Here is a 27,524-nt window from a genome sequence, read left to right on the forward strand (position 1 = left end):
AATTGACATGCTGCGGAAAAAAAAACTGCGATTGTGCGCGCTTTTTCCACAGCATATGCACACCAAATGTCAGTTTCACATTGACTAACATTGCTTGTGCACTACACTGCGGATTTGATGCAATTCCACGTGTCCAAAAACGTTGCGGGAACGCATCAAAATCCGCAACGTGTGCACATAGCTGGCCCTCTTTAATATGGTTTAAAAAAAGACCATTGATTATCAAGTTTAACCAAAGAATAGGAGAGAATAAATGGAAGAGGCACATGCACAACCACAATATGTGATTCAGTCTGCTCAAAAATAACTACGGTAATATTTCCCTCCAGTACCCTGATTTTAACTTAAGGTACCTTCACACTAAACGATATCGCTAGCGATCCGTGACGTTGCAGCGTCCTCGCTAGCGATATCGTTCAGTTTGACACGCAGCAGCGATCAGAATCCTGCTGTGATGTCGTTGGTCGGGGCTAGAAGGCCAGAACTTTCTTTGGTCGCTGGCTCTCCCGCTGACATCGCTGAATCGGCGTGTGTGACACAGATTCAGCGATGTCTTCGCTGGTAACCAGGGTAAACATCGGGTTACTAAGCGCAGGGCCGCGCTTAGTAACCCGATGTTTACCCTGGTTACCATCCTAAAAGTAAAAAAAACAAACGCTTCATACTTACCTTCCGCTGTCTGTCCTCGGCGCTGTGCTTTCCTGCACTCACTGTGAGCACAGCGGCCGGAAAGCAGAGCGGTGACGTCACCGCTCTGCTTTCCGGCCGCTGTGCTCACAGCTAGTACAGAGAAGCACAGCGCCGAGGACAGACAGCGGAAGGTAAGTATGTAGTGTTTGTTTTTTTTACTTTTAGGATGGTAACCAGGGTAAACATCGGGTTACTAAGCGCGGCCCTGCGCTTAGTAACCCGATGTTTACCCTGGTTACCGGCATCGTTGGTCGCTGGAGAGCGGTCTGTGTGACAGCTCTCCAGCGACCAAACAGCGACGCTGCAGCGATCCGGATCGTTGTCTGGATCGCTGCAGCGTCGTTTAGTGTGAAGGTACCTTTATTCACAACATTTTATCATTAACACCAGATAGCACTAACTAGCACAATGACTTTAGCTATTGACCCATTGAAGGGTTTGCCTCATCTGAACATACTGTTGTCATTGGGGGGGGGATAATCTGCTCAGGACTTGATGAGCTTCTGTTGTGATGAACTATAGTGTCTTCTTTGACCCTTGTAAGGGGCCTTTACAATAGAAATGAGCAGTTGCATGAGACAGAATAAGCCAGACTGTCGGTATTGAGTTTAAAGGGAATGTGTAATAAAATAATCTATTGTGTAAATCTGGTTTTAGATTAAATGTACCAAATATACTCGTGTATAAGCCGAGTTTTTCAGCAAATTGTTTTGTGCTGAAAATGCCCCCTTGGCTTATACACGAGTCATTGTCCTAGTTTATGGCAGGGGAAGAGGAGCGGCAGAGCCGCTGGTCACAGGCGGCAGGAGCGAGTGCCTGCGGCTAAAGCCTGTGACCGCTGCTAGAGAGAAATTAATATTCACTGCATGGACAATGAATATTCATTTCTCTCATAGCACGCACAGTTGCAGCCGCCAGGCTCTGACGGGTGCCCACTCATTAAGGTAATGAATATTCACCTCTCTTCACTCCCATAGGCTGGAGAGAGGTGAATATTCATTACATTAATGAGCAGGGACACGTGATCGCCCGGTCAGAAGAGCTGCTGGAAGCCAGAACGAGATGCTGCGAGGGAGCGCAGGGAAGATAAGTAGGATGTTTTGTTTTTTTTTTTATGTTTTTCTCATGGGGGCCATACATACAAGGATGGGGATGAGAAACCACGCATACAAGGATGGGGATAAGGAGCCACGCATGCAAGGATGGGGATAAGGAGCCACGCATACAAGGATGGGCATAAGGAGCCACACATACAAAGATGGAACTAAGGAGCCCATGCATACAAGGATGGGAATAAGGAGCCAATGCATACAAGAGCCCATGCATACAAGGATGGGAATAAGGAGCCCATGCATACAAGGATGGGAATAAGGAGCCCATGCATACAAGGAGGGGAATAAGGAGCCATGCATACAAGGATGGGAAAAAGGAGCCATGCATACAAGGATGGGAATAAGGAGCCCATGCATACAAGGATGGGAATAAGGAGCCCATGCATACAAGGATGGGAATAAGGAGCCATGCATACAAGGATGGGAATAAGGAGCCATGCATACAAGGATGGGAATAAGGAGCCATGCATACAAGGATGGGAATAAGGAGCCATGCATACAAGGATGGGAATAAGGAGCCCATGCATACAAGGATGGGAATAAGGAGCCCATGCATACAAGGATGGGAATAAGGAGCCATGCATACAAGGATGGGAATAAGGAGCCATGCATACAAGGATGGGAATAAGGAGCCATGCATACAAGGATGGGAATAAGGAGCCATGCAGACAAGGATGGGAATAAGGAGCCCATGCATACAAGGATGGGAATAAGGAGCCATGCATACAAGGATGGGAATAAGGAGCCATTTATACAAGGATGGGAATAAGGAGCCATGCATTCAAGGATGGGAATAAGGATCCATGCAGACAAGGATGGGAATAAGGAGCCCATGCATACAAGGATGGGAATAAGGAGCCCATGCATACAAGGATGAGGATGAGGAACCATGCATACCAGAATGGGGATTAGGGAACAATGCATACCAGACTTCTACTCGAGTCAATAAATTTTCCCAGTTTTTCGAGGCAAAATTAGGTGATTCGGCTTATGCTCAGGTCAACTTATACACGAGTATATACAGTATTTTTTCAAACACAATTTTTCCTTATCACTATATATATTTTAAAAAATCACTCTGGCATCTATAGACTATATAGTATACCCACGGTTTATATTCTGCAGCACTGCTTCGGAGCCCAGAGGTGGAGGGGGCCCCTCTCACTCCTGTAATCATGCCAACACTCAGTGCCGGAGAGAGAGGGGGGCGCGGAGTGCAGAAGTTCAAAAAGGGGGCGTGTCATGCAAGGAGAGACGCTGGTCAATGAATGCTTTCCTCACCAGACTGAGGAGAGCACTCACTGGCTGTCATCTGTCCTCCTGCATGGCGCGTCCCCATGGTGAGTACTCACCTACAGTCAGGGGCCCCTGCTGCACAGCACACAGGGACAGCAGTGGAGGAAGAGCAGGAGTTACAGTGTGTCTTCTGCTCCCTCCACTGATCTATTCCAATCAGGCTGCAGCATCTCCTCACAGAAGAGATAGGAGAGGAGCTCACTGCAAGGGACAACACCAGGTGGCTGATATCAGTCCTGTCTGCTCTGTGTCCCCTCCCCCACAGTGAGTTCTGCAGCCCTCTCCAGCTAAATATATATATTTTTTAGAGCTGTGGGGGCCCTGTGATTGCTATGTACGCCCCTGCTTGCAGAGCAGTAATAATGAGGACAATCTGACTTGTTTCTCGAAGCCCAAGGCTCCAGGGTCCCATTGCCAGATTGCCATCATAATAAGCAGCGTACCAGGCAAGGAGGGTGGCCCAGACACATTTCTTGAACAGGGGCCCCAAGCTATTAGTGTCCACCCCTGCCCCCAGCCAGTGACGTGTCGCTAATAGTGGTACACCATGCAGCTGCTATGGGGCCAGTGAGTCAGGGGGGCCCACCCATTGCCAGTAAAGTAGGAGCAGTGGGTGACAGGAGGCAAGAGCCGGCTGCTGTGGCTAAAGCTTGTGCCCGCTGATAAAGAGAAATTCATATTCACCGCTGACCACAACCATAGTCCCCACTGCTATGTACTGAAGCCGGCGCCAAGAGATGGGAGGGACTATAGGAGTGGAGAGCAGTGAATATTCATTTTACTTTAATAGCAGGCACAGTAGCCACAGCTGCAGGCTTCCTGCTGCTGGGCAATCACTTGTGCCCGTTACTAAAGGTAATGAATATTCACTGCTCTCCATGCCCATGAATACGATATATATCAGTGAGCGAGTGAGTATCTGGTGGCCATACTGTAGGATTGCATTATATTCTATGGGCGACTGCATTATATTCTATAGGGGGCTGCATTATATTCTACGTGGGGGTTGCGTTATACTATGTGAGGTCAGAATTATATTCTATATGGGGACTGCATTATACTCTACGGAGGACTATGGGGAGTGTATTATACTCTATGGAGGACTATGGGGAGTCTATTATACTGTATGGAGGACTATGGGGAGTGTATTGTACTCTATGGAGGACTATGGGGGGTGTATTGTACTATATGGAGGACTATGGAGAGTCTATTATCCTATATGGAGAACTATGGGGAGTATATTATCCTATATGGAGGACTATAGGGAGTCTATTATATTATATAGAGGACTATGGGTAGTGTACTATATGGAGGACTAGGGATTACATTATACTATATGGAGTGCTAGGGGGAGTACATTATACTATATGGAGGACTATGGGGAGTCTATTATACTATATGGAGGACTATGGGGGTGTATTATACTATAAAGAGGACTAGTGGGATTGTAGAATGCAGGATATTCATGAAGTGATTGGATTGGTTATGCCGGAACAAAGATCATTGTTTTCATCAGCACATTGCCCAGTGAAAACTGCAGATATGCTGCTAAGATGATACTGTATGTGGACAGATTGATCTACTAGTGATCATTCTGTCCCCATCATTATTCCTCCACCGGTGTAAAGAGGCCGGGAAACAAGTCGTGGATGACTTCAATATTGTTGATCACACTGGTTTAGTGGCCTGAAATCAGCGCGTGTAACTACAACGAAAATGTTTCTGTGTGATGTGCAATATGTTAGCATTTAGGGCCCCATTTTAAACTTTTGCCTAGGGCCCCACTTTGCCTAAAACCGGCCTTGCCCATAGGAAGTAGGAGTCTTCAATTAGGCCTAGTGTGAAAATTGCCAGTTTTCATTTTTTAATAAGTAGTTGTATGATAAGAATAATGTAAAAATCTTTCAAAAATACATTTAACTCAATTTCTTGATCTAAACTATAGACTATTGGTCAATGGCCACTCTAAGCTGAATGTGCTTACCCTCGTCAGATGATTGACTACACATTCCTTTTCATCTCCGATTGATTTTAATGTATGCAGTGGTCGTCCATGTTGAGTTACTGTTTGTAATTATATTCACTCTTGCATTTTTTTTTAGCATGTGTTTTTGTAACTCATTTAAACTGATCACTTTTTCATTTCATTATTTTCAATCTATCTCCCTAAATGGACTGTTCTAAAAAGGTAAGAAAGAAGAAATCTATGAAAGTATTACTATTTACAGATTTGAGTTGTCGTTTCCATTTTCTCAATTAATTTTTCAAGTGCACCTAAACTCATCCTGAAGAAGTTATACGTGTGGAGTTACTGTGTGTTACTCCTTTAGCGTCCTTCTTACAGCACAGCCGCCTGTACAGGGACATATATTTTTTTGTTGATGCAAAATAATATAAAAAGGGATCAAGACAGCAACTAATGGTGCACACACAGGTACATATCATGTAGGTAAAATACAGATCACCAGAATCAGGCCAGTGACGGAGATTTTGAATTAAAAAGATGACATTGGTCGGCCCGAAGCACAACATGAATTCGGATATCACAATGATAACCAAGATGACGGCTTGTCTCTTTTTCTCTGTGTTGCCCATTTCTGAGGACGTCAGTTTTCTTATGGTTACAACATAGCAGAAGGTTATAACCATTAAAGGTAAGAAGAATAAAAGTATACAAAAAGTAGAAAAATAATATAGATAGTAATTATTCACTACTTCTTTATCCTGAACATCATGACAGGTTGTTTTGTCCACAGAGACATAGTACTGAGCTTGCTTCTGTATGAGAAGAGGTATGGTGCTGCATATGGAAATGAACCAAATGGCGAAACAGATCAACCAAGATCTGTTCACTCTACGCCAATAGAGGGACTGCAAAGGATAAACCACAGCCAGGTACCTGTCCACGCTCATACCTGTCATGATGAGGATGGAGCAGTACATGTTACAGTAAAATGCCGCAACGGTAAAACGGCACATTCCTTCTCCGATGAGCCAGTTATTCCCAGAAAATCTATAAACAATGTTAAAAGGCAGCGTACAGACAAAAAGCACATCAGCAAGCGCAAGGTTCAACATGTACACCACGGCTGGCTTTTGGACTTTTGTCTTTACAAGAAATATGATGATGGCTTTTATATTTAATGGTAAGGCAAAAAGAAACACGAACATATATATCAATGGTACAAATAGGGTCAACCAGCGGCTTGAAAGATAATATATGACTTTAGGTGAGATATCATTGTCGACACTAATATAGTTTTCCATATGAAATCCGTTTTGTGGGTCTTCTATGGATGAGTTTGTTGATGGACATTTTGTAGAGTTGTCATAGGTTTCATTGCTGTTTTCTGATTCAGTTGAGGTTTTTCCATCTAAATGAATGATGACAACAATTACACTAGTGAAGCAAGAAGTTTAGTATATGAAGACGTGGCAGACAAAAAAAAACCTATCAAAATATAGGTACACATTGACCTGCACTACATACAGTGGGGAAAAGAAAGTATTTAGTCAGCCACCAATTGTGCAAGTTCTCCCACTTAAAAAGATGAGAGAGGCCTGTAATTGACATCATAGGCAGGGCTGCCATTAGGAATTTCGGGGCCCCATACTGGCAAAATTTTCGGGGCCCCTTGAAACTCCACCCAAGCTCCACCCTAGCCACGCCTCTACCCCTCCAACCTTCCACAGTCCCACCACCCTCTCTTGGAAAAACTCCTCTTCTGCACCACGTCCTCACCAATCACACATTAACAGTTCCCATCACCAGATCACATATATAGCCAGGAGCTTTTGTTTTGGCCAAAGGATTTTTTAATCTGCTACCACAACTAGGTAGACTCTTTTGGCCGGACTCTCTCTACTGTAACTTATTAAACATTTGTTAAAATATCCAATACAATTTAGTTATATTTTTAATTATTTTTCAATTTTTAAAATGACCAATAATATCACAAACAATGGATAAATACCTCCACACCATGACTAAATCACATATTACCACCACATTGTGACCAATAATACATATACAAGGAACAAATACCACCACACCATGACCAGACCACATTTTACCACCACTTAATGACCAACTACTACAATACTGATCATTAATAAGAAACACAATACTAATGCCATTATACACAGGAGATCTGTACTTAGTTTACAATGTCTGTGTGCAGGTAATAGAGTGATCACCGGTGACATAATACACAGGAGATCTGTATATAGTGTCAGTGTACAGGTAATACAGTGATCACCAGTGACATTATACACAGGAGCTCTGTATATAGTGTCAGTGTAAAGGTAATGCAGTGATCACCAGTGACATTATACACAGGAGCTCTGTATATTGTGTCAGTGTACAGGTAATACAGTGATCACCAGTGACATTATACACAGGAGCTCTGTATATTGTGTCAGTGTACAGGTAATACAGTGATCACCAGTGACATTATACACAGGAGCTCTGTATATAGTGTCAGTGTAAAGGTAATGCAGTGATCACCAGTGACATTATACACAGGAGCTCTGTATATTGTGTCAGTGTACAGGTAATACAGTGATCACCAGTGACATAATGCACAGGAGCTCTGTATATAGTGTCAGTGTAGCGGTAATACAGTGATCACCAGTGACATTATACACAGGAGCTCTGTATATAGTGTCAGTGTGCAGGTAATACAGTGATCACCAGTGACATTACACACAGGAGCTCTGTGTATAGTGTCCGTGTACAGGTAATACAGTGATCACCAGTGACATAATACACAGGAGCTCTGCATATAGTGTCAGTGTAGCGGTAATACAGTGATCACGAGTGACATAATACACAGGAGCTCTGTATATAGTGTCAGTGTACAGGTAATACATTGATCATCAGTGACATCATACACAGGAGCTCTGTGTATACTGTCAGTGTACAGATAATACAGTGATCACCGGTGACATTATACACAGGAGCTCTGTATATAGTGTCAGTGTACAGGTAATACAGTGATCACCGGTGACATTATATATAGGAGATCTGTATATAGTGTCAGTGTACAGATAATACAGTGATCACCAGTGACATAATACACAGGAGCTCTGCATATAGTGTCAGTGTAGCGGTAATACAGTGATCACCAGTGACATAATACACAGGAGCTCTGCATATAGTGTCAGTGTAGCGGTAATACAGTGATCACCAGTGACATAATACACAGGAGATCTGTATATAGTGTCAGTGTACAGGTAATACATTGATCACCAGTGACATTATACACAGGAGCTCTGTATATAGTGTCAGTGTACAGGTAATACAGTGATCACCAGTGACATTACACACAGGAGCTCTGTGTATAGTGTCCGTGTACAGGTAATACAATGATCACCAGTGACATAATACACAGGAGCTCTGCATATAGTGTCAGTGTAGCGGTAATACAGTGATCACCAGTGACATAATACACAGGAGCTCTGTATATAGTGTCAGTGTACAGGTAATACATTGATCATCAGTGACATCATACACAGGAGCTCTGTATATAGTGTCAGTGTACAGATAATACAGTGATCACCGGTGACATTATACACAGGAGCTCTGTATATAGTGTCAGTGTACAGGTAATACAGTGATCACCGGTGACATTATATATAGGAGATCTGTATATAGTGTCAGTGTACAGATAATACAGTGATCACCAGTGACATTATACACAGGATATAATGCACCCCCATAGTAGTATGATGGACTCCCATAGTGGTATAATGCAACCCCATGGTGTGTATTATGCCCCATTACCGCGGCTTTACAAAAAAATAAAAAAGTTTCTCCTTATCTGTCCTCCACTCGATGCATCTAAGGCGCGGACCTTCGTTTCGGCATATGACAGTGACGTCATACGCTGGCAGCATGCCCGCTGATATCAGCTGCCGGCCTGTGATTGGCTGGCGGCTGTTAACTGTTGCCGTGCGGGAGGAATCTCCCACACAGCAACAAATTTTATCTGCCCCTGCATCTGAGGATGAATGGGCAGCTACAGAGCTGGCAGAATCCTGATGCTGGGACCCGCTGAGCAGAGGAGAGGGGGCACTCTGCCGTCAGTGGGTTTGGGGAGAAGGATAATGTGTGCAAACTGTAAAGAACTGTGGAATATGTTAGCGCTATATAAAAATAAAGATTATTATTATTATATTATAAGTCTTCAGGAATATTAGGACTAATTAAGGTATGGAAAAGAATTGTCCAGCTGAAAAAAGTGTAAGGCCGGGGTCACACGAATGATGATTCTCCCATGCGAGAGAATCGGCTCAATTATGCTACTGACTCTCGGCTAAAACTCTCATCCGAGTGTCACCTGATTCTCTTGCATGAGACAATAGGGGCACATTGAGAAGACAGGGAAATTAATTTCTCCATCTTCTCCATTGTCTGAGGCTCAGATGACAGCTGTGTGCAGCCTGATGTTTCATACGTATCCATAGATTTCAGTGGGTGCATGTGATCCGAATTCCAGAGACACAGCATGCTACAGAGTATTTTTTCCACAGACCAATTCGGTCTGTAGAAAAAATCACAGATCTGCGCTGCCCCATAGTATAAACATCACATAGCACTCGGCTGTGTTATAGGTCAGTGTGAGCAAGGACTATGGCTATGTTTCCACGTTCAGAGTAGGAGGGCTTCTTAACCCCTTTCTGACATTAGACGTACTATCCCGTCGAGGTGGGGTGGGCCCCTATGACCACCGACGGGATAGTACGTCATATGCGATCGGCAGCGCTCACGGGGGGAGCGCCGCCGATCGCGGCCGGGTGTCAGCTGCCTATCGCAGCTGACATCCGGCACTATGTGCCAGGAGCGGTCACAGACCGCCCCCGGCACATTAACCCCTGGCACACCGCGATTTTTTTGCAATAAAAAGCGTCTTTCAGTGTGTGACGGCTGCCAATCATAAAAATCCGCTAAAAAACTCGCTATAAAAGTAAATCAAACCCCCCTTCATCACCCCCTTAGTTAGGAAAAAATTAAAAAAATGTATTTATTTCCATTTTCCCATTAGGGCTAGGATTAGGGTTAGGGCTAGGGTTAGGGTTAGGGCTAGGGTTAGGGCTAGGGTTAGGGCTAGGGTTAGGGCTAGGGCTAAGGCTAGGGTTAGGGCTAAGGCTAGGGTTGGGGCTACAGTTGGGGTTGGGGCTAAAGTTAGGGTTAGGGTTTAGATTACATTTACAGTTGGGAATAGGGTTGGGATTAGGGTTAGGGGTGTGTCAGGGTTAGAGGTGTGGTTAGGGTTACTGTTGGAATTAGGGTTAGGGGTGTGTTTGGATTAGGGTTTCAGTTATAATTGGGGGGTTTCCACTGTTTAGGCACATCAGGGCTCTCCAAACACTACATGGCGTCCGATCTCAATTCCAGCCAATTCTGCGTTGAAAAAGTAAAACAGTGCTCCTTCCCTTCCGAGCTCTCCCGCGTGCCCAAACAGGGGTTTACACCAACATATGGGGTATCAGCGTACTCAGGACAAATAGGACGACAACTTTTGGGGTCCAATTTCTCCTGTTACCTTTGGGAAAATACAAAACTGGGGGCTAAAAAATAATTTTTATGGGAAAAAAACAGTTATAAACTGTAGTGAAACACTTGGGGGTTCAAAGTTCTCACAACACATCTAGATGAGTTCCCTGGGGGGTCTAGTTTCCAATATGGGGTCACTTGTGGGGGTTTCTACTGTTTAGGTACATTAGGGGCTCTGCAAACGCAATGTGACGCCTGCAGACTATTCCATCTAAGTCTGCATTCCAAATGGCACTCCTTCCCTTCCGAGCCCTCCCATGCGCCCAAACGGTGGTTCCCCCCACATATGGGGTATCAGCGTACTCAGGACAAATTGGACAACAACTTTTGGGTTCGAATTTCTCCTCATACCCTCGAGAAAATACAAAACTGGGGGCTAAAAAATAATTTTTTGGGGAAAGTTTTTTATTTTTTATTTTCATGGCTCTGCGTTACAAACTGTAGTGAAACACTTGGGTGTTCAAAGCTCTAACAACACATCTAGATGAGTTCCTTAGGGTGTCTAGTTTCCAAAATGGTGTCACTTGTGGGGGGTTTCTACTGTTTAGGTACATTAGGGGCTCTGCAAACGCAATGTGACACCTGCAGACCATTCCATCTAAGTCTGCATTCCAAATGGAGCTCCTTCCCTTCCGAGCCTTCCCATGCGCCCAAACAGTGGTTCCCCCCCACTTATGGGGTATCAGCGCACTCAGGACAAATTGGACAACAAATTTTGGGGTCCAATTTCTCCTGTTACCCTCGGGAAAATACAAAACTGGGGGCTAAAAATTATTTTTGTGGGAAAAAATTTTTGTTTTATTTTTACGGCTCTGCATTATAAACTTCTGTGAAGCCCTTGGTGGGTCAAAGTGCTCACCACACATCTAGATAAGTTCCTTAGGGGGTCTACTTTCCAAAATGGTGTCACTTGTGGGGGGTTTCTACTGTTTAGGTACATTAGGGGCTCTGCAAATGCAATGTGACACCTGCAGACCATTCCATCTAAGTCTGTCTTCCAAATGGCGCTCCTTCCCTTCTGAGCTCTCCCATGCGCCCAAACAGTGCTTCCCCCCACATATTGTGTATAATCGCACTCAGGACAAATTGGGCAACAAATTTTGGGGTTCAATTTCTCCTGTTACCCTTGGGAAAATACAAAACTGGGGGCTAAAAAATAATTTTTGTGGGAAAAAATGTTTTATTTTTACGGCTCTGCATTATAAACTTTTGTGAAGCCCTTGGTGGGTCAAAGCACTCAAAACACATCTAGATAAGTTCCTTAGGGGGTCTACTTTCCAAAATGTTGTCACTTGTGGGGGGTTTCAATGTTTAAGCACATCAGTAGCTCTCCAAACGCAACATGGCGTCCCATCTCAATTTCTGTCAATTTTGCATTGAAAAGTCAAACGGCGCTCCTTCCCTTCCGAGCTCTCCCATGCGCCCAAACAGTGGTTTACCTCCACATATGGGGTATCAGCGTACTCAGGATAAATTGTACAACAACTTTTGGGGTCCAATTTCTTCTCTTACCCTTGGGAAAATAAAAAATTGGGGGCGAAAAGATAATTTTTGTGAAAAAATATGATTTTTTATTTTTACGGTTCTGCATTATAAACTTCTGTGAAGCACTTGGTGGGTCAAAGTGCTCACCACACCTCTAGATAAGTTCCTTAGGGGGTCTACTTTCCAAAATGGTGTCACTTGTGGGGGGTTTCAATGTTTAGGCACATCAGGGGCTCTCCAAACGCAACATGGTGTCCCATCTCGATTCCAGTCAATTTTGCATTGAAAAGTCAAACGGCGCTCCTTCGCTTCCGAGCTCTGTCATGCGCCCAAACAGTGGTTTACCCCCACATATGGGGTATCGGTGTACTCAGGACAAATTGTACAACAACTTTTGGGGTCCATTTTCTCCTGATACCCTTGGTAAAATAAAACAAATTGGAGCTGAAATAAATTTTGTGTGAAAAAAAGTTAAATGTTAATTTTTATTTAAACATTCCAAAAATTCATGTGAAGCACCAGAAGGGTTAATAAACTTCTTGAATATGGTTTTGAGCACCATGAGGGGTGCAGTTTTTAGAATGGTGTCACACTTGGGTATTTTCTATCATATAGACCCCTCAAAATGACTTCAAATGAGATGTGGTCCCTAAAAAAAAATGGTGTTGTAAAAATGAGAAATTGCTGGTCAACTTTTAACCCTTATAACTCCCTAACAAAAAAAATTTTTGTTCCAAAATTGTGCTGATGTAAAGTAGACATGTGGGAAATGTTACTTATTAAGTATTTTGTGTGACATTTCTCTGTGATTTAATTGCATAAAAATTCAAATTTGGAAAATTGCGAAATTTTCATAATTTTCGCAAAATTTCCATTTTTTTCACAAATAAACGCAGGTACTATCAAAGAATTTTTACCACTATCATGAAGTACAATATGTCAAGAGAAAACATTGTCAGAATCACTGGAATCCGTTGAAGCGTTCCAGAGTTATAACCTCATAAAGGGATAGTGGTCAGAATTGTAAAAATTGGCCCGGTCATTAACGTGCAAACCACCCTTGGGGGTAAAGGGGTTAAACAAAAACTAACAGGTCTTAGAATTCTTGCTGGCTGGTAGGTGATCAAATACTTATTTCATGCAATAAAATGCAATTTAATCATTTAGAAATCATACAATGTGATTTTCTGGTTTTCATTTTTAGATTCTGTCTCTTACACTTGAAGTGTACATACAATTAAAATTACAGACCTCTCCATTCTTTGTAGGTGGGGAAACTTGCAAAATCTAAGGTCTTTTCTCAAAATCTAAGGAAAATACTTTTCCCCACTGTATATGCCTGATGTACTGTATTTAGTATTGGGTTATGCTAAAATTTCATAGCAGAGATTCTTTCTTACCTATTGTTATTGATATCCCCAGTCTTCTAGCATAACCTGAAAGTAAAAGTTTAACTAATCTATAAAACATTGTTAGATTAGATTCAAGTAGGGATCTTTCAATGGCTATGGCTTAAAATTTATGTATATAAAAAAAAATATGCTCCATTTACTATTCAGTCATCCCCAAGTGCCAAGACCGGCACTTTTCCACGTGAGGTTGTTACGTCACGTGAGCCCTGCGTCCAATCATCACTGGCTTCAATGTCACTGCCTTCAAGCAAATAAGTACCAAGTAAGCTGCAGCTGCTCTCACTTCCTCTTGATTACTTATAAGTCCAAAGGTGGGAAAAGTGAAGCCAGCGCTGATTGCATGCAGGGCTCACGTGACATAACAACCTCACTTGAGCCCAGGGAAAGTGAGTACCGACACCGCTGGAACAGCGCCGACCCAGGAGGTGAGTATATAGTAAGTGTTATTATTTTAAGGTAGAAAAACACAATGGAGCAACCATCAGCTCACCAGGTTGAGAAATTCCTAGAATAGGGGTGCGGTGCATCGAGACTTGAGGCTGGTTTCCTGAGTAAATGAGCAATGAAAAAAATGGAAAAATCCAGCAACCGCAAAAATCATAAAACATCACATTTATTAGTAGATTTAACCCCTTTCTGACATCCGGGGTACTATCCCATCCATGTGGGCTGGGCCCGTATGACCATGGACGGAATAATATGACGAGTCCGATCGACAGCACACACGGGTGGTGTGCGGTCGATCGGGGACGGGTGTCAGCTGATTCTCACAGCTGACATCCGGTACCAAGTGCTAGGAGTGGTCACGGACCGTATAAAAGGGGGAAAGGTCTTTAAAGTGATAGAGTTTATGTTCGTGACGCCACCTGTGGTATTCGGTCAGGGTGACCGACGCTGCTTTAAGGGGTCCGCTGGGGTGATGTTATGGCAGCTAGATGGTATAACTTCCCACAGGTGAAGTATGTCCCCAGAGCGTCCCAGTGTGTAGACGGTGGATGGTGAGAGGTGCAGAGAAGAACGAGGACACAAGGTTGCAGTCTCTTTACCTTAACTGAAGACTTCAACATCCACATTCCAGGGCACCAGATCACAGGGCAGTCCGGCTGGTTTGGAGGCAAGTCCAGAGTTCCCTTGTCCAGGTGGAAATCAGTAGCCTTCCCTTGCGCTGCGGTGGTGTAGTCCCTTACTGTCTATGGCTTCACATAAGGGTCTCACAGATGTGGCGTTTCACTCTCTCTGTCCCCCGTATAGGATAGGACAAAACCCGTATGACTGGTGACTTGAGCTTGTTTATATGGTCTCTTAGATAACCCGGCTCTGTAGGTGTCACCGTGCCTCCTGGGTGTAGGTGCGACAGGTAACCTGCAGTTAGCTGTCCTGCCGGTCTCTGAAATAAGGCGTAGAGGTCCTTACTCCCTCGGTGTTCTGGCTACCGGGAGGCAGCCTGAGCGGGGCTGGTCCCCTTCTGGTATCCCCTTCTTTGCATTGACTTCCTTCACGCTTGCTGCAATACAATTCTGCCTTTCAATGTCGCTTTCTGGGAGCTGCAGCTCCGTTGACCCTCAGTCCTCCTCAGACTCTGGTCTGGAACTGACTGAGCTGAGCTCAGCCAGCAACTCACTAACTGTCCCTACAGACTACCAGTTATATATATGTGGGGAGTGACCTAATAAATAGGAGCAGAAGCTCCCCCTGGTGGCCTGGAGTATGAAATGTGTTGCATGTTTGTGATACCTGGATGCAGCTATCCTTCCTTGCCTCCAAACGTAGCATCACTCTCCCCGAGAGAAAAGCAATACAAACTGCGACGACCAGGACCCTGGGGAGCGGCATGCTCATGACAAAATGCACAACAACTTTTTGGGTCCAATTTCTCTTCTTATCCTTTGGAAAATAAAAATTGGTGGCGAAAAGATAATTTTTGTGAAAAAATATGATTTTTTATTTTTATGGCTCAACATAAACTTCTGTGAAGCACTTGGGGGTTCAAAATGCTCACCATACATCCAGATAAGTTCCTGAGGGGGTCTACTTTCCAAAATGGTGTCACTTGTCGGGAGTTTCCACTGTTTAGGCACATCAGGAGCTCTGCAAACGTGACATGGCGTCCTATCTCAATTCCAGCCAATTTTGCATTGAAAAGTCAAATGGCGCTCCTTCCCTTCTGAGCTCTGCCATGCGCCCAAACAGTTTGCCCCTGCATGTGGGTGTTAGGTCTCGAGTTCCCGCTTCTGCACAGGGGGAATCTCGAGCCATCTCCGCTGCGGTCTCCCATTCTTATCCAGCCGCAGTGGAGTCTGCTCAGCAGGGACGTCGGTCCCAGCGTCTTGCTCAGTCTCACTCTGTACAGAGAGTTACTGCTGCTTCTTCAGCTTCTGCCATTAAAGCCAGTGCTGGTCAGCAGCGAGCGGACTTCTCTGGGACTAAGTCCTTGTCTGCACACACTGAGCATGCCCAGGGCAAGATCTCCCGTTGGAGATCGAGGGTCATGTGCTCAGGCTCTGCAGCACATTCCATTGGTCCTCTTGGCAGGTCTTGGAAGGGCAAAGTTTCTGTGGCCACTTCCTGTGCTGCAACTATATAAACTGCGCATGACCGCACGGCCATGCGCTAGTGTACATTTGCTTACGTGTGTTTGTTGTGAGTGCAAGTCGTCCTTGGATACCCCTTCCCTATTGAATGTCTGTTCGCGGAAGGTGTATGGTTGCTATCTAGCGCCCGACTTATCCGACAGCACTAATCACACGTTACAGCGTCCAGTTGCTGTGACCGCCAGTACGTCGCCGTGCACTTCCTCTGTGCTTTCCTTACCCAAGCCTGGGTGGTTAGTGGCGTTCGTCAGTGCTGCACCGCATGCACTCTTGTGCCCTAATATTGTTATTCAGCTTCCTTACACACCCAGTTGCGGTGTTGTGCCAGCAAGGGTCTAATCGGACTTCAATCCTAGTTGGGGTTGAGTTCGCTGACTACTTGCTCGCCTTCTATGTGCGGTACCGCGATCCTGTGACGCAACAGGATCGCTTCCTTCACGCTGGGTGAAGTTTAACCCACGTGTGTATACTTATGAGTACCGCCATATAGTCCGTCATTACTTAGCAGCAGGTTCCATCTCTGCACGGTGGACCCCGGGCTGCGAACGCACCATACACTATCTGTCTTATTATTTGGTGCGTTCCGCTAGCCCTAACATTACAATAGCGCCAGGGTCTGGCTAGTAATGACGGACAAACAGCAATCCTTGCGGTATATCCAGCAGCTGGAGGGTAGGTTGACGGCTCTTGAGAGCGCAACCTCAGCTGTGGATGTTACCGCAGTTGCTGTACAGGCTGCTAGCGTGGCTGCAGCAACCCTGTCCATTGCCACCCCTGCTCCGACATTTTCTCGCCTCCCGCTGCCAGAAAAATTTTCTGGTGATCGCAAGTTTTGTAGGGGATTTGCGAGTCAGTGCTCTATTCACCTCGAGCTCCTCGCTGCACGTTTTCCCACAGAGCAGGCTAAGGTGGGATTTATAGTGTCTCTCTTGTCGGACAGGGCGTTGGAATGGGCTACGCCGCTGTGGGAGCGTGGTGATCATGTGGTGCAGAGTGCTCCGCTGTTTCTGAGCACTCTGAAACAGGTCTTTTTAGGACCTCAAGTCACCCATGATACTGCGCTCCAACTGCTGGCATTAACTCAGGGTGAGTCCTTGGTCAGTCATTTTGCCGTCCAATTCCGCACTTTAGCTTCTGAGCTGGATTGGTCGGATAAAGCTCTTATCCCCATATTTTGGAGGGGCCTGGCTGACCACGTTAAGGACGCTCTGGCCACTAGGGAGATTCCTGCCACACTGGAGGAGTTAATAACTGTCTCCACTCGAATTGACCTCCGTTTTAACGAGCGGAGGTTAGAGCGAGCCCAGTGTAGGCAGAGGTTTCGGCTGGCTCCTACCTTCGCCAAACCTCTGGAATCTCCGGTCCTGGTTCCTGAGTCACATGAGGCCAGGGAAGTGTCACAAGTGGGATCTAAGTCTCGGACCACTTGTGCACTCAAGGTCTGTCATGTTTGCCAGCAGTCAGGACATCTAGCCACCAGATGTTCTCAGTGGTCGAGGAAACGTCAGCGTCTAGTGGTAGTAGGTGGAGGTACACTAGACACGGCGACGTTTGCCTCTAAATTGTCCTTTAAGGGGACAATTACTATAGGCTCATTCTCCCACTCGGTAGAGCTCTGCGTGGATTCTGGGGCGGAGGGCAATTTTATGTCTTCTGCCTTCGCCCAACGTCACGCAATACCCCTGGTTATGCTAGCTCAACCAGTAACGGTACGAGTGGTGAATGGGTCGACACTGCCCTCACAGATAACACACCAGACCATCCCTTTTACTCTGTCCATGTCGCCATCTCATCAGGAGATTATATCTCTGCTCGTCATTCCAGAGGGAATTGATGAGGTCCTGTTGGGAATACCTTGGCTATGGTACCACTCTCCTCATATCGAGTGGTCCTCAGGCAGAATCCTGGGATGGGGTGAATCTTGTGGGGGTAGGTGTCAGAGGGAGTGCGTTCAGGTTGCTACTACAGAGGTACCCGCAGATCTTTCCTCTCTCCCCAAGCAGTATTGGTCTTATGCAGACGTGTTCTCCAAAAAGGCGGCGGAGATCCTTCCGCCCCATCGCCCCTATGACTGTCCTATTGATCTCTTGCCTGGTGCTGAGCCTCCCCGGGGTCGAGTCTATCCGCTATCTCTCCCGGAGACGGAGGCAATGTCACAGTACATCCAGGAAAATCTGGCAAGAGGATTCATTAGGAAGTCAGTGTCACCTGCTGGGGCAGGGTTCTTCTTCGTGCAGAAGAAGAATGGGGAATTGCATTCATGCATAGACTACAGGGGTCTTAACGCTATCACCGTTAAAAATAAGTATCCTTTGCCCTTGATATCTGAGCTCTTCGATAGGCTTCGGGGAGCAAGGGTATTTACTAAACTAGATCTGCGGGGTGCTTACAACCTGATTCGCATCCGTGAGGGGGACGAATGGAAGACGGCTTTTAACACCAGGGATGGGCACTATGAATATCTGGTGATGCCCTTCGGGCTCTGTAATGCCCCAGCCGTTTTCCAAGACGTTGTGAACGATATCTTCCGGGATATGCTTTCCACCTCGGTCGTAGTCTATCTGGATGATATTCTCATCTACTCTCCAGATATTGACTCCCACCGGAGAGATGTTTGCAAAGTCTTCGACCTCCTACGGGCAAACTCCCTCTATGCCAAGTTGGAGAAGTGTATGTTTGAGCAGGAGTCCCTACCTTTCCTAGGCTACATCATCTCTGCCCAGGGATTGGCTATGGATCCTGCCAAACTACAGGCTGTGATGGACTGGCAGGAACCCCATTCTCTTAAAGCGGTGCAGCGCTTTATGGGGTTCATTAATTATTATCGCCAGTTCATTCCGCACTTCTCAACTTTGGTAGCTCCCTTGGTTGCCCTCACCAAGAAGGGGGCGAATCCCAAATTGTGGTCTGAGGAGGTCTCCAAGGCCTTTAACTCTATAAAGTCACACTTCGCTAGCGCTCCCATCCTACATCGCCCCGATGTTGATAAGCCATTTATCATGGAGGTGGATGCCTCTTCTGTTGGTGCTGGAGCAGTCCTCTTCCAAAAGGATGCTCAAGGTCGGAAGCATCCTTGCTTCTTTTTCTCCAAGACCTTCTCACCAGCAGAGAGGAATTATTCCATCGGGGACAGGGAGTTGCTAGCCATGAAGTTGGCTTTCTCGGAGTGGAGACATCTCTTGGAGGGAGCACGTTTTCCCTTCCAAGTCTTCACAGACCATAAAAATTTGGTGTACCTGCAGACAGCCCAGCGGTTGAATTCTCGCCAGGCCAAATGGTCCTTATTCTTCTCCCGGTTTCATTTCACCCTCCATTTTCTTTCTGGGGAGAAGAACATTCGGGCCGACGCTCTCTCTCGCTCCGTTGTGTCATCTGCGGAGGAGGAGGAGGAGCCTCGGCTTATTGTCCCCACAGAGAGCTTGAGAACTGTGGCCCCGGTTTCGCTAGAGTCTGTGCCCCCGGGCAAGACTTTTGTTCCATCCAATTTGCGACCGGAGGTTCTCTCTTGGGCACACTCGTCCAGGGTGGGTGGACATTTTGGTACCAAAAGGACATCTGAGTTACTGGCGAGGACATACTGGTGGCCGCATATGGCTCGTGATGTCGCAGAGTATATTCGGGCGTGTGTCTCTTGCGCCAAGAACAAGACTCCTCGGCAACGGCCAGCTGGTTTGCTTTTTCCTCTGCCGGTGGCGGACAGGCCCTGGGAGATGGTCGGGATGGACTTTGTGGTGGGCTTACCCAAGTCTCGTAACTGCACCATTATCTGGGTGATCACCGACCATTTTTCCAAAATGGTGCACTTGGTGCCTCTTCCACGGCTACCTTCTGCACGGGCGTTGGCTGTCTTGTTTGTCAAGCATATCTTTCGCCTACACGGTATGCCAGACAAAATTGTTAGTGACCGGGGTCCCCAGTTTGCATCTCGATTCTGGAGAGAGCTTTGTCGTCTACTCAGTATTGAGTTGAATCTCTCTTCGGCATATCATCCCGATACGAATGGGTTGGTAGAGAGGGCCAACCAGACCTTGGTCACATATTTACGACATTTTGTTTCTGCCAGGCAGGATGACTGGGCATCCTTGCTACCGTGGGCAGAGTTTGCACTTAACAATGCCGTAGCCGACTCCACCGGTCAGACTCCATTCCTCCTAAATTACGGCCAGCATCCGCGTGTTCCTGTGCCCATGCCTGTGTCTTCTGCTGACTCCAGGGTGGCAGACTGGGCTGTGGAGGCACGGGACATTTGGGACCGCATGCAGGATGCCATTCAGGCCTCCAAGGAGAGAATGAGGTCCTCCGCCGATGTTCATCGGCGCCCCGCTCTGACCTTTGCTCCTGGTGACTTGGTGTGGCTCTCCGCCCGTAACATCAGGCTGCGAGTTGAGTCCACTAAGTTTGCTTCTCGCTACTTGGGTCCCTTCAAGGTTCTCAAACAGGTTAATCCTGTGGTCCATGGTTCATGTGTCCCTCTTGAAACCCGTATACATGTCCCGGTTTTCTGAGTCATCTGCCGGGACATCGGGTTCGTCTACGGACGATTACGAGGTGAACGCTATTTTGGGGTGCAAGGTGGTACGCGGCAAAAAGTTCTATCTGGTGGATTGGAAGGGTTATGGCCCAGAGGACAGGTCATGGGAGCCTGCTGAAAACATTCGGGCCCCACAGCTCATTGCTGCCTTCGAGCGTAGCGAGGCCCAAGGAGGGGGGGGTAATGTTAGGTCTCGAGTTCCCGCTTCTGCACAGGGGGAATCTCGAGCCATCTCAGCTGCGGTCTCCCATTCTTATCCAGCCGCAGTGGAGTCTGCTCAGCAGGGACGTCGGTCCCAGCGTCTTGCTCAGTCTCACTCTGTACAGAGAGTTACTGCTGTTTCTTCAGCTTCTGCCATTAAAGCCAGTGCTGGTCAGCAGCGAGCGGACTTCTCTGGGACTAAGTCCTTGTCTGCACACACTGAGCATGCCCAGGGCAAGATCTCCCGTTGGAGATCGAGGGTCATGTGCTCAGGCTCTGCAGCACATTCCATTGGTCCTCTTGGCAGGTCTTGGAAGGGCAAAGTTTCTGTGGCCACTTCCTGTGCTGCAACTATATAAACTGCGCATGACCGCACGGCCATGCGCTAGTGTACATTTGCTTACGTGTGTTTGTTGTGAGTGCAAGTCGTCCTTGGATACCCCTTCCCTATTGAATGTCTGTTCGCGGAAGGTGTATGGTTGCTATCTAGCGCCCGACTTATCCGACAGCACTAATCACACGTTACAGCGTCCAGTTGCTGTGACCGCCAGTACGGCGCCGTGCACTTCCTCTGTGCTTTCCTTACCCAAGCCTGGGTGGTTAGTGGCGTTCGTCAGTGCGGCACCGCATGCACTCTTGTGCCCTAATATTGTTATTCAGCTTCCTTACACACCCAGTTGCGGTGTTGTGCCAGCAAGGGTCTAATTGGACTTCAATCCTAGTTGGGGTTGAGTTCGCTGACTACTTGCTCGCCTTCTATGTGCAGTACCGCGATCCTGTGACGCAACAGGATCGCTTCCTTCACGCTGGGTGAAGTTTAACCCACGTGTGTATACTTATGAGTACCGCCATATAGTCCGTCATTACTTAGCAGCAGGTTCAATCTCTGCACGGTGGACCCCAGGCTGTGAACGCACCATACACTATCTGTCTTATTATTTGGTGCGTTCCGCTAGCCCTAACAGTGGGTTATCGGCGTACTCAGGACAAATTGTACAACAACTTTTGGGGTCCAATTTCTCCTGTTACCCTTGATAAAATAAAACAAATTAGATCTGAAGTAATTTTTCTGTGAAAAAAGTTAAATGTTCATTTTTTTAAACATTCCAAAACTTCCTGTGAAGAACCTGAAGGGTTAATAAACTTCTTGAATGTGGTTTTCAGCACCTTGAGGGTTGCAGTTTTTAGAATGGTGTCACATTTTCTATCATATAGACCCCTCAAAGTGACTTCAAATTTGATGTGATCCCTAAAAAAATGTTGTAAAAATTAGAAATCTCTGGTCAACTTTTAACCCTTGTAACTTCCTTACAAAAAAAATGTTGGTTCCAAAATTGTGCTGATGTGTTTTGTGTGACATATCTCTGTGATTTAAGGGCATGAAAATTCAAAGTTGGAAAATTGCGAAATGTTCAACATTTTCACCAAATTTCCATTTTTTTCACAAATATACACAAGTGATATCAAATAAATTTTACCACTAACGAGAAAACCGTGTCAGAATCACCAGGATCCATTGAAGCGTTCCAGAGTTATTACCTCATAAAGGGACAGTGGTCTGAAATGTAAAAATTGGCACGGTCATTACCGTGCAAACCACTCTTGGGGGTTAAGGGGTTAAAACATGAAAAGGAAAAATGTATCATGTTTTTTTAATTTTTCCTTTTCATGTTTTAAATCTACTAATAAATGTGATGTTTTATGACTTTCGGTTGCTGGATTTTCCCATTGTTTTCACTGTTATTATTTTAAGGCTGGCAAACACTCAGCTTGAGAAGGGGTTGTGCTGGTAGTGGACAACCCCTTTAAATTATAACAAGTATGACATGAGTTTATTTCATTATAGCATCAAACCTGAGATTTGTATCATCAGATAGAAATTAATATACACTGACAGGCCTCTATCAAAATGCTGATGCTGCATCTCAAAGTTTCAGAAGTGCTGGCCTACATGGCATATTTTTCAATCTAAGTTCTCCAGAATTGTGCCTGAATTTGCACCAACATTTTACAATGTCCTTTATATTTTCAATGTGTTTTAGACTCTGTCTGGTTTTTGTCCAACAAGAGGTTGTAGCCTCTCTAAAATGCAGCTTAGCCTAACATCCAACACTGTGCGCCAATAATCCACAATTATGGAAAATGTTTCTGGCGCTAAATAAGCCAACTAATAAGTAGTGTTCACCTAGGTTAGAAAGGTTTAAAATTAGGCAGAGTCGTCAAAGAGCATGAACCACTATGATAAATCTTGTTCATTTTAAGACTGTCCAAAAATTATATAATACTGATAAGTCCGCCACGTTGGGGGATATTTATAAAGGTAAAGTGCCAGAATTTGCTCCAAAAAACTTTCAGCATATTGTGCTTTAGAAACTTTCTTTGCCTTGTCTGACAAGGGGGCATGGCCATGCTGAAAAGAGATGTGGCTTATCAGGAAATGGCAGGATCTTTACACATTACATTACACCCAAAAATGTGTAATTGCAGTGTACATTTCTGGCACAAAATAAGCCAATTAATAGGAGGTGTGAACTTAGTCCAGACAGTCTAAACATTTGCCTGATTTATCAAATGTGAGCCCCTATGATAAATTTGACTGTCTAGTCAATGTGCTACTGCAAGGACCCCAAATTTATAAATCAGATGTGAAATACTTCAACCTAAAAATGTACCAAAAAGTATAAATACAGAGATAAATGAAGATAAAACAGAGTTTTTCTCCATGTTTCAGTACCCTGGTGATTCATGAAGCCTTAGCTTTTCTTCCCCTTGCCATACTATAGACTTTTACTCTATTGTTATGCGAACATTAGCTGAAAAAGCTTTACTATCAATAAATGCCAAAATGATGAGAAGTCAATATAGAGCAAAAAATCACGGGCTTGGTGAGCATTGCCAAGGAGAGGATATTCCAAGTACAGTAATGCATACAGTTTTGTTAAGACTATGTGTTTCAGAGTCGATCAGACATCTTCGTCAGGTACATGATGACAGGATGTTACCTACGACCTTTATATGAGTCAACGATGAAGTAGTAAAAAAATACCTATAAACATATTTAAAATACATTACTGCACAATCCCATGACATCTATTATATTACTAAAATCTGATTTATTCTATTATCAATAAATATATTTTACCCTCCTTGGATTGTCCTCTCCTTGGCAGCGCTCACCAAGCCCGTGATTTTTGTTCTATTTTCACCTGTCCCAATGGAGGAACCATCTGTATACTCAATCACTTTTGTGCCTGACTTTTCACAATGGAATTTGGTGAGCAGCACATCAAGTCACAACGACTATAGCATCTGGTTGATCTGCACTAGGAGCGCCTTTCCTCTCTAAAATGATGGAAAGTGAAAGCGCTCATCTAGGAAAAGAAACTTTTGTAAATGGTAAATAAAATACACTGGGAGAAATTTGACCACAGTGCCTGGAGATGTATAGATTCCTTAATACTTACCCAACAGCTCATCCTCTGAAAATAAATGGAGAAAAAAAACAAATGAAAGTGAAATGTAGCATTTATCAATTTCTTGGATGATACACAGGGCATTGATCAATGATCACTTGCTTCATTATCCACTCCTGTAGGAGGATCCCACAATGGGAAATTACTAGAGTTGGTGCAGATCTATTCACAGGACCTGATCTAGTGGCCAGATCAGCAGCTGGATAGGAACTCTAAGAACTGTCCCCTTTCTTCTGACAGCCGCGGTTCTTCGTTTGATTAGCCAGTCTGGCCCAACGTCACATGTGCATCGGATCACAGGGATGACATTACACCAGGCCGGCTATTCAAAAGAAGAGCCACAGATGTCGGGAGGTAGGAGGTAGTGCTTAGGGCTCTCATCCAGCAACCGGAAATTACTCACCGAGTCCTGTGGATCAATTTGCACCAACTCTAGAAATTACATTTTTAAAATAATATAAAAATAAATAGTTTATATATTTGTGATCCATCTTTGTCACATCCATTGAGGGGTTGTTTAGTAGATGTTATCGTAATTACACAATTTTTTGTTGTGCCATTTGGGCAAATAGGGAAGAGAACCTGTCCCGGTAATGTGCTGCTGTCACATAGGGCAGAATATTCAGGTGACAGATAGACTTAAGAATAATTCTGAAAGTAATTAATAGCATCTGTGGCATATAGCATCTTTAAATTACTATATAAATAGCAAGTGGTTATCACACATCCACAGTGTACGTTCTAACCTCTACAGTGGCTTGCAAAAGTATTCAGACACCCCCTGGCATTTTTTGTGTTTTGCTACCTAACAAGCTGGAATTTCCCTTTTTTTTAGGGTTTCCATTAGTTTATGTAAAGAACATGCCTACAACTGCAAACATTTGGTTTTATTTTTTGATTGTAAAGCAAACAGCAAATAAGCCAAATAACTGAAAACTCCAGTCTGCTTAGGTATTCATGCCCCTAAAGTCAGTACTTTGTAGAGCCTCCTTTTACGGCAATTACAGCTGCAATTTGCTTTAGATAAGTCTCTGTGAGCTCTCCACATTTTGCCACTGGGATTTTTGCCCATTTCTCAAGGCAAATCTACTCCAGCTCCTTCTGTATTGGTTTAGTGTCAGATATAGCCTTTACCTATGTGGCCAAAAAGTTCAATTTTGGTCTCATTTGACCAGAGCACCTTCCTCCATACATTCGGGGAATCTCCCACATGCATTTTGAAAACACAAAATGAGCATTACAATTTTTGTGTGTAAGTAAAGACTTTTTTCTGCCCACTCTTCCATAAAAGCCATCTCTATGGAGTGTACGGCTTATTGTGGTCGTACAAAGAGATACTGCAGTCTCTGCTTGGGAACTCTGCAGCTTCTTCGTGGTTACCTTTTGGTCTCTGTGCTGCCTCTCTGATTAATGCCCTGGTGAGCGGCCCTCTCTTGGCAGGTATGTTGTGGTATGATGTTCTTTCCATTTGATGAGAATGGATTTGATGGCGCTCTGGGGGATCATCAGAAATTAGGATATATTTTTATAACCCAACACTGACTTGAAAGTCTCAACAACTTTGCCTCTGACTTGTTTGGAGATCTCCTTGGACTTCATGCTGTTGTTTGGTTAGTGGTGCCTCTTGCTTAATGGTGTTGCAGCCTCTGTGGCCTTTCAGAAAAGGTAAAGTGTATATACTGACAGCCCATGTGACACTTAGATTGCACACAGGTGGATTTCCTTTCACTGAGCATGTGACTATGAAGGTAATTGCTTGCACCAGAAATTTTTAGGGGCTTTATAGTAAAAAGGGAGAATATATATACACATGCCACATTTTTTAGTAGTTTTATCTCATAAATTTAAATTATGCTTATATTTTTCTCACTTCACTGCACCAACTTAGACTATTTAGTGCTGATGCATCACATACAAATCAAATTACCAAAATATTTAAACAAGGTTGTAATGTAAAAAATTAGGTAAAAAGCCAAGGGGGTGAATACTTTCGTAACCCACTGTAAATAAGTGGGGGTTGGACCTTTTAGATAACCACAATCGCCAAAATGGGGCACAAATTATCCTCATCTGAATGGAGATGATGCATAAATGTAAGGAGGTGAAGAACAAGAAAAGTCCGGGGGCGGTTACCTTTTCGGCTCTGTGCCTGGAACCATTGAGCTGTGCTACTGGTTCCCCAGGGGGCAGACTTTGAGATTGGGACAGGAAGGAAGCCGGGCAGAGAGCGGGAAAGGCACGCACGCAAGAAACAGAGCAGCGTGAGCAGCGGTCAGAGCAGGGTGCAGCTGCGCTCCAGGAGAGAGAGAGAGCTTCCGGTCAGAGGACAAATACAGGGAGATTGCCCAGAAAGACTGCATCTTGTGAGTACTTGAAAGCGGACTCTGCTGTGACTGGAGAGGGGCGCTTTGAGACCCGTGTAGAGACATTGGCCCATGTAGAGACTGCGACCCCCTGGTACCCGTAGTATCAGTACAGAGTCCCTGAATCCTGGTGAGAGACTTAATAATAGACTGACCATCGTTTTCCCGGGATAGTCTGTGCTGTAAAAGCTAAAGACTCAGAGCCTGTGCATATCACATTAGCTCCCGAAACCCCAGGCAGCGGGCTCCTAGAGACTACTCAGCCCACGGACAACAGAAGGACGACAAGTGCCGCTGTTTCTCGGTGCCTACGTTGGAGAAGACGACCCTTCAAGCAAGTCCTCATCAGACTGATAAGTGTTCTTTTTCCTCAAGAAATCCTGCTTACTTCTGTTACACTGTTTGACTCCCATATTTTTGCACTGTTTTATTGTTAGTTATATTCTACTGCTTCCTCCCTGCGACGAGAACCTGATTCCTGTTATTAAACCGCTCAACTGTTGGTCTGTCTGTTCCATGGTGACATACTCAGTACCTGCATACTATTACATAACCATCACTCTATTGATTCCTTATGGAATGGGCAGATAGCCGATACAGCATTTTCCCTGTCAGTCCCTTAGGGAATCAATGGAACAGCGGTCAAAGGTGTACTGCAGCTCCATACAAACAGAGACAAGAGTAGCCGATTCATGTGGTCATTAAGGATTCTCATACGTCGAACCTCATTGATCTAAAAGGTTTCCCCTATCCTGCAAATAGATAATGACTTCTTGTTACTGGAATCCACCTCTAAGTATTGTGGAGCTTTT

General features: G+C 45.0%; 1 protein-coding gene across 1 annotated transcript in view; it reads right to left on the reverse strand.

Annotated features, from left to right (window-relative positions):
* Positions 1-5,311: 5,311 nt before the first annotated feature.
* Positions 5,312-27,524, reverse strand: part of LOC138656734 (proteinase-activated receptor 1-like) — a 31,158-nt gene continuing 8,945 nt past the window's right edge. Inside the window, exon 3 of the mRNA XM_069743976.1 lies at positions 5,312-6,472. Within this exon, the coding sequence (XP_069600077.1) occupies positions 5,379-6,472 (1,094 nt within the window). The 3' untranslated portion in view covers positions 5,312-5,378. The remainder of the gene's footprint in view (positions 6,473-27,524) is intronic.

This window comes from Ranitomeya imitator, chromosome 1 (assembly GCF_032444005.1).
Source record: "Ranitomeya imitator isolate aRanImi1 chromosome 1, aRanImi1.pri, whole genome shotgun sequence".
NCBI lineage: Eukaryota > Metazoa > Chordata > Amphibia > Anura > Dendrobatidae > Ranitomeya > Ranitomeya imitator.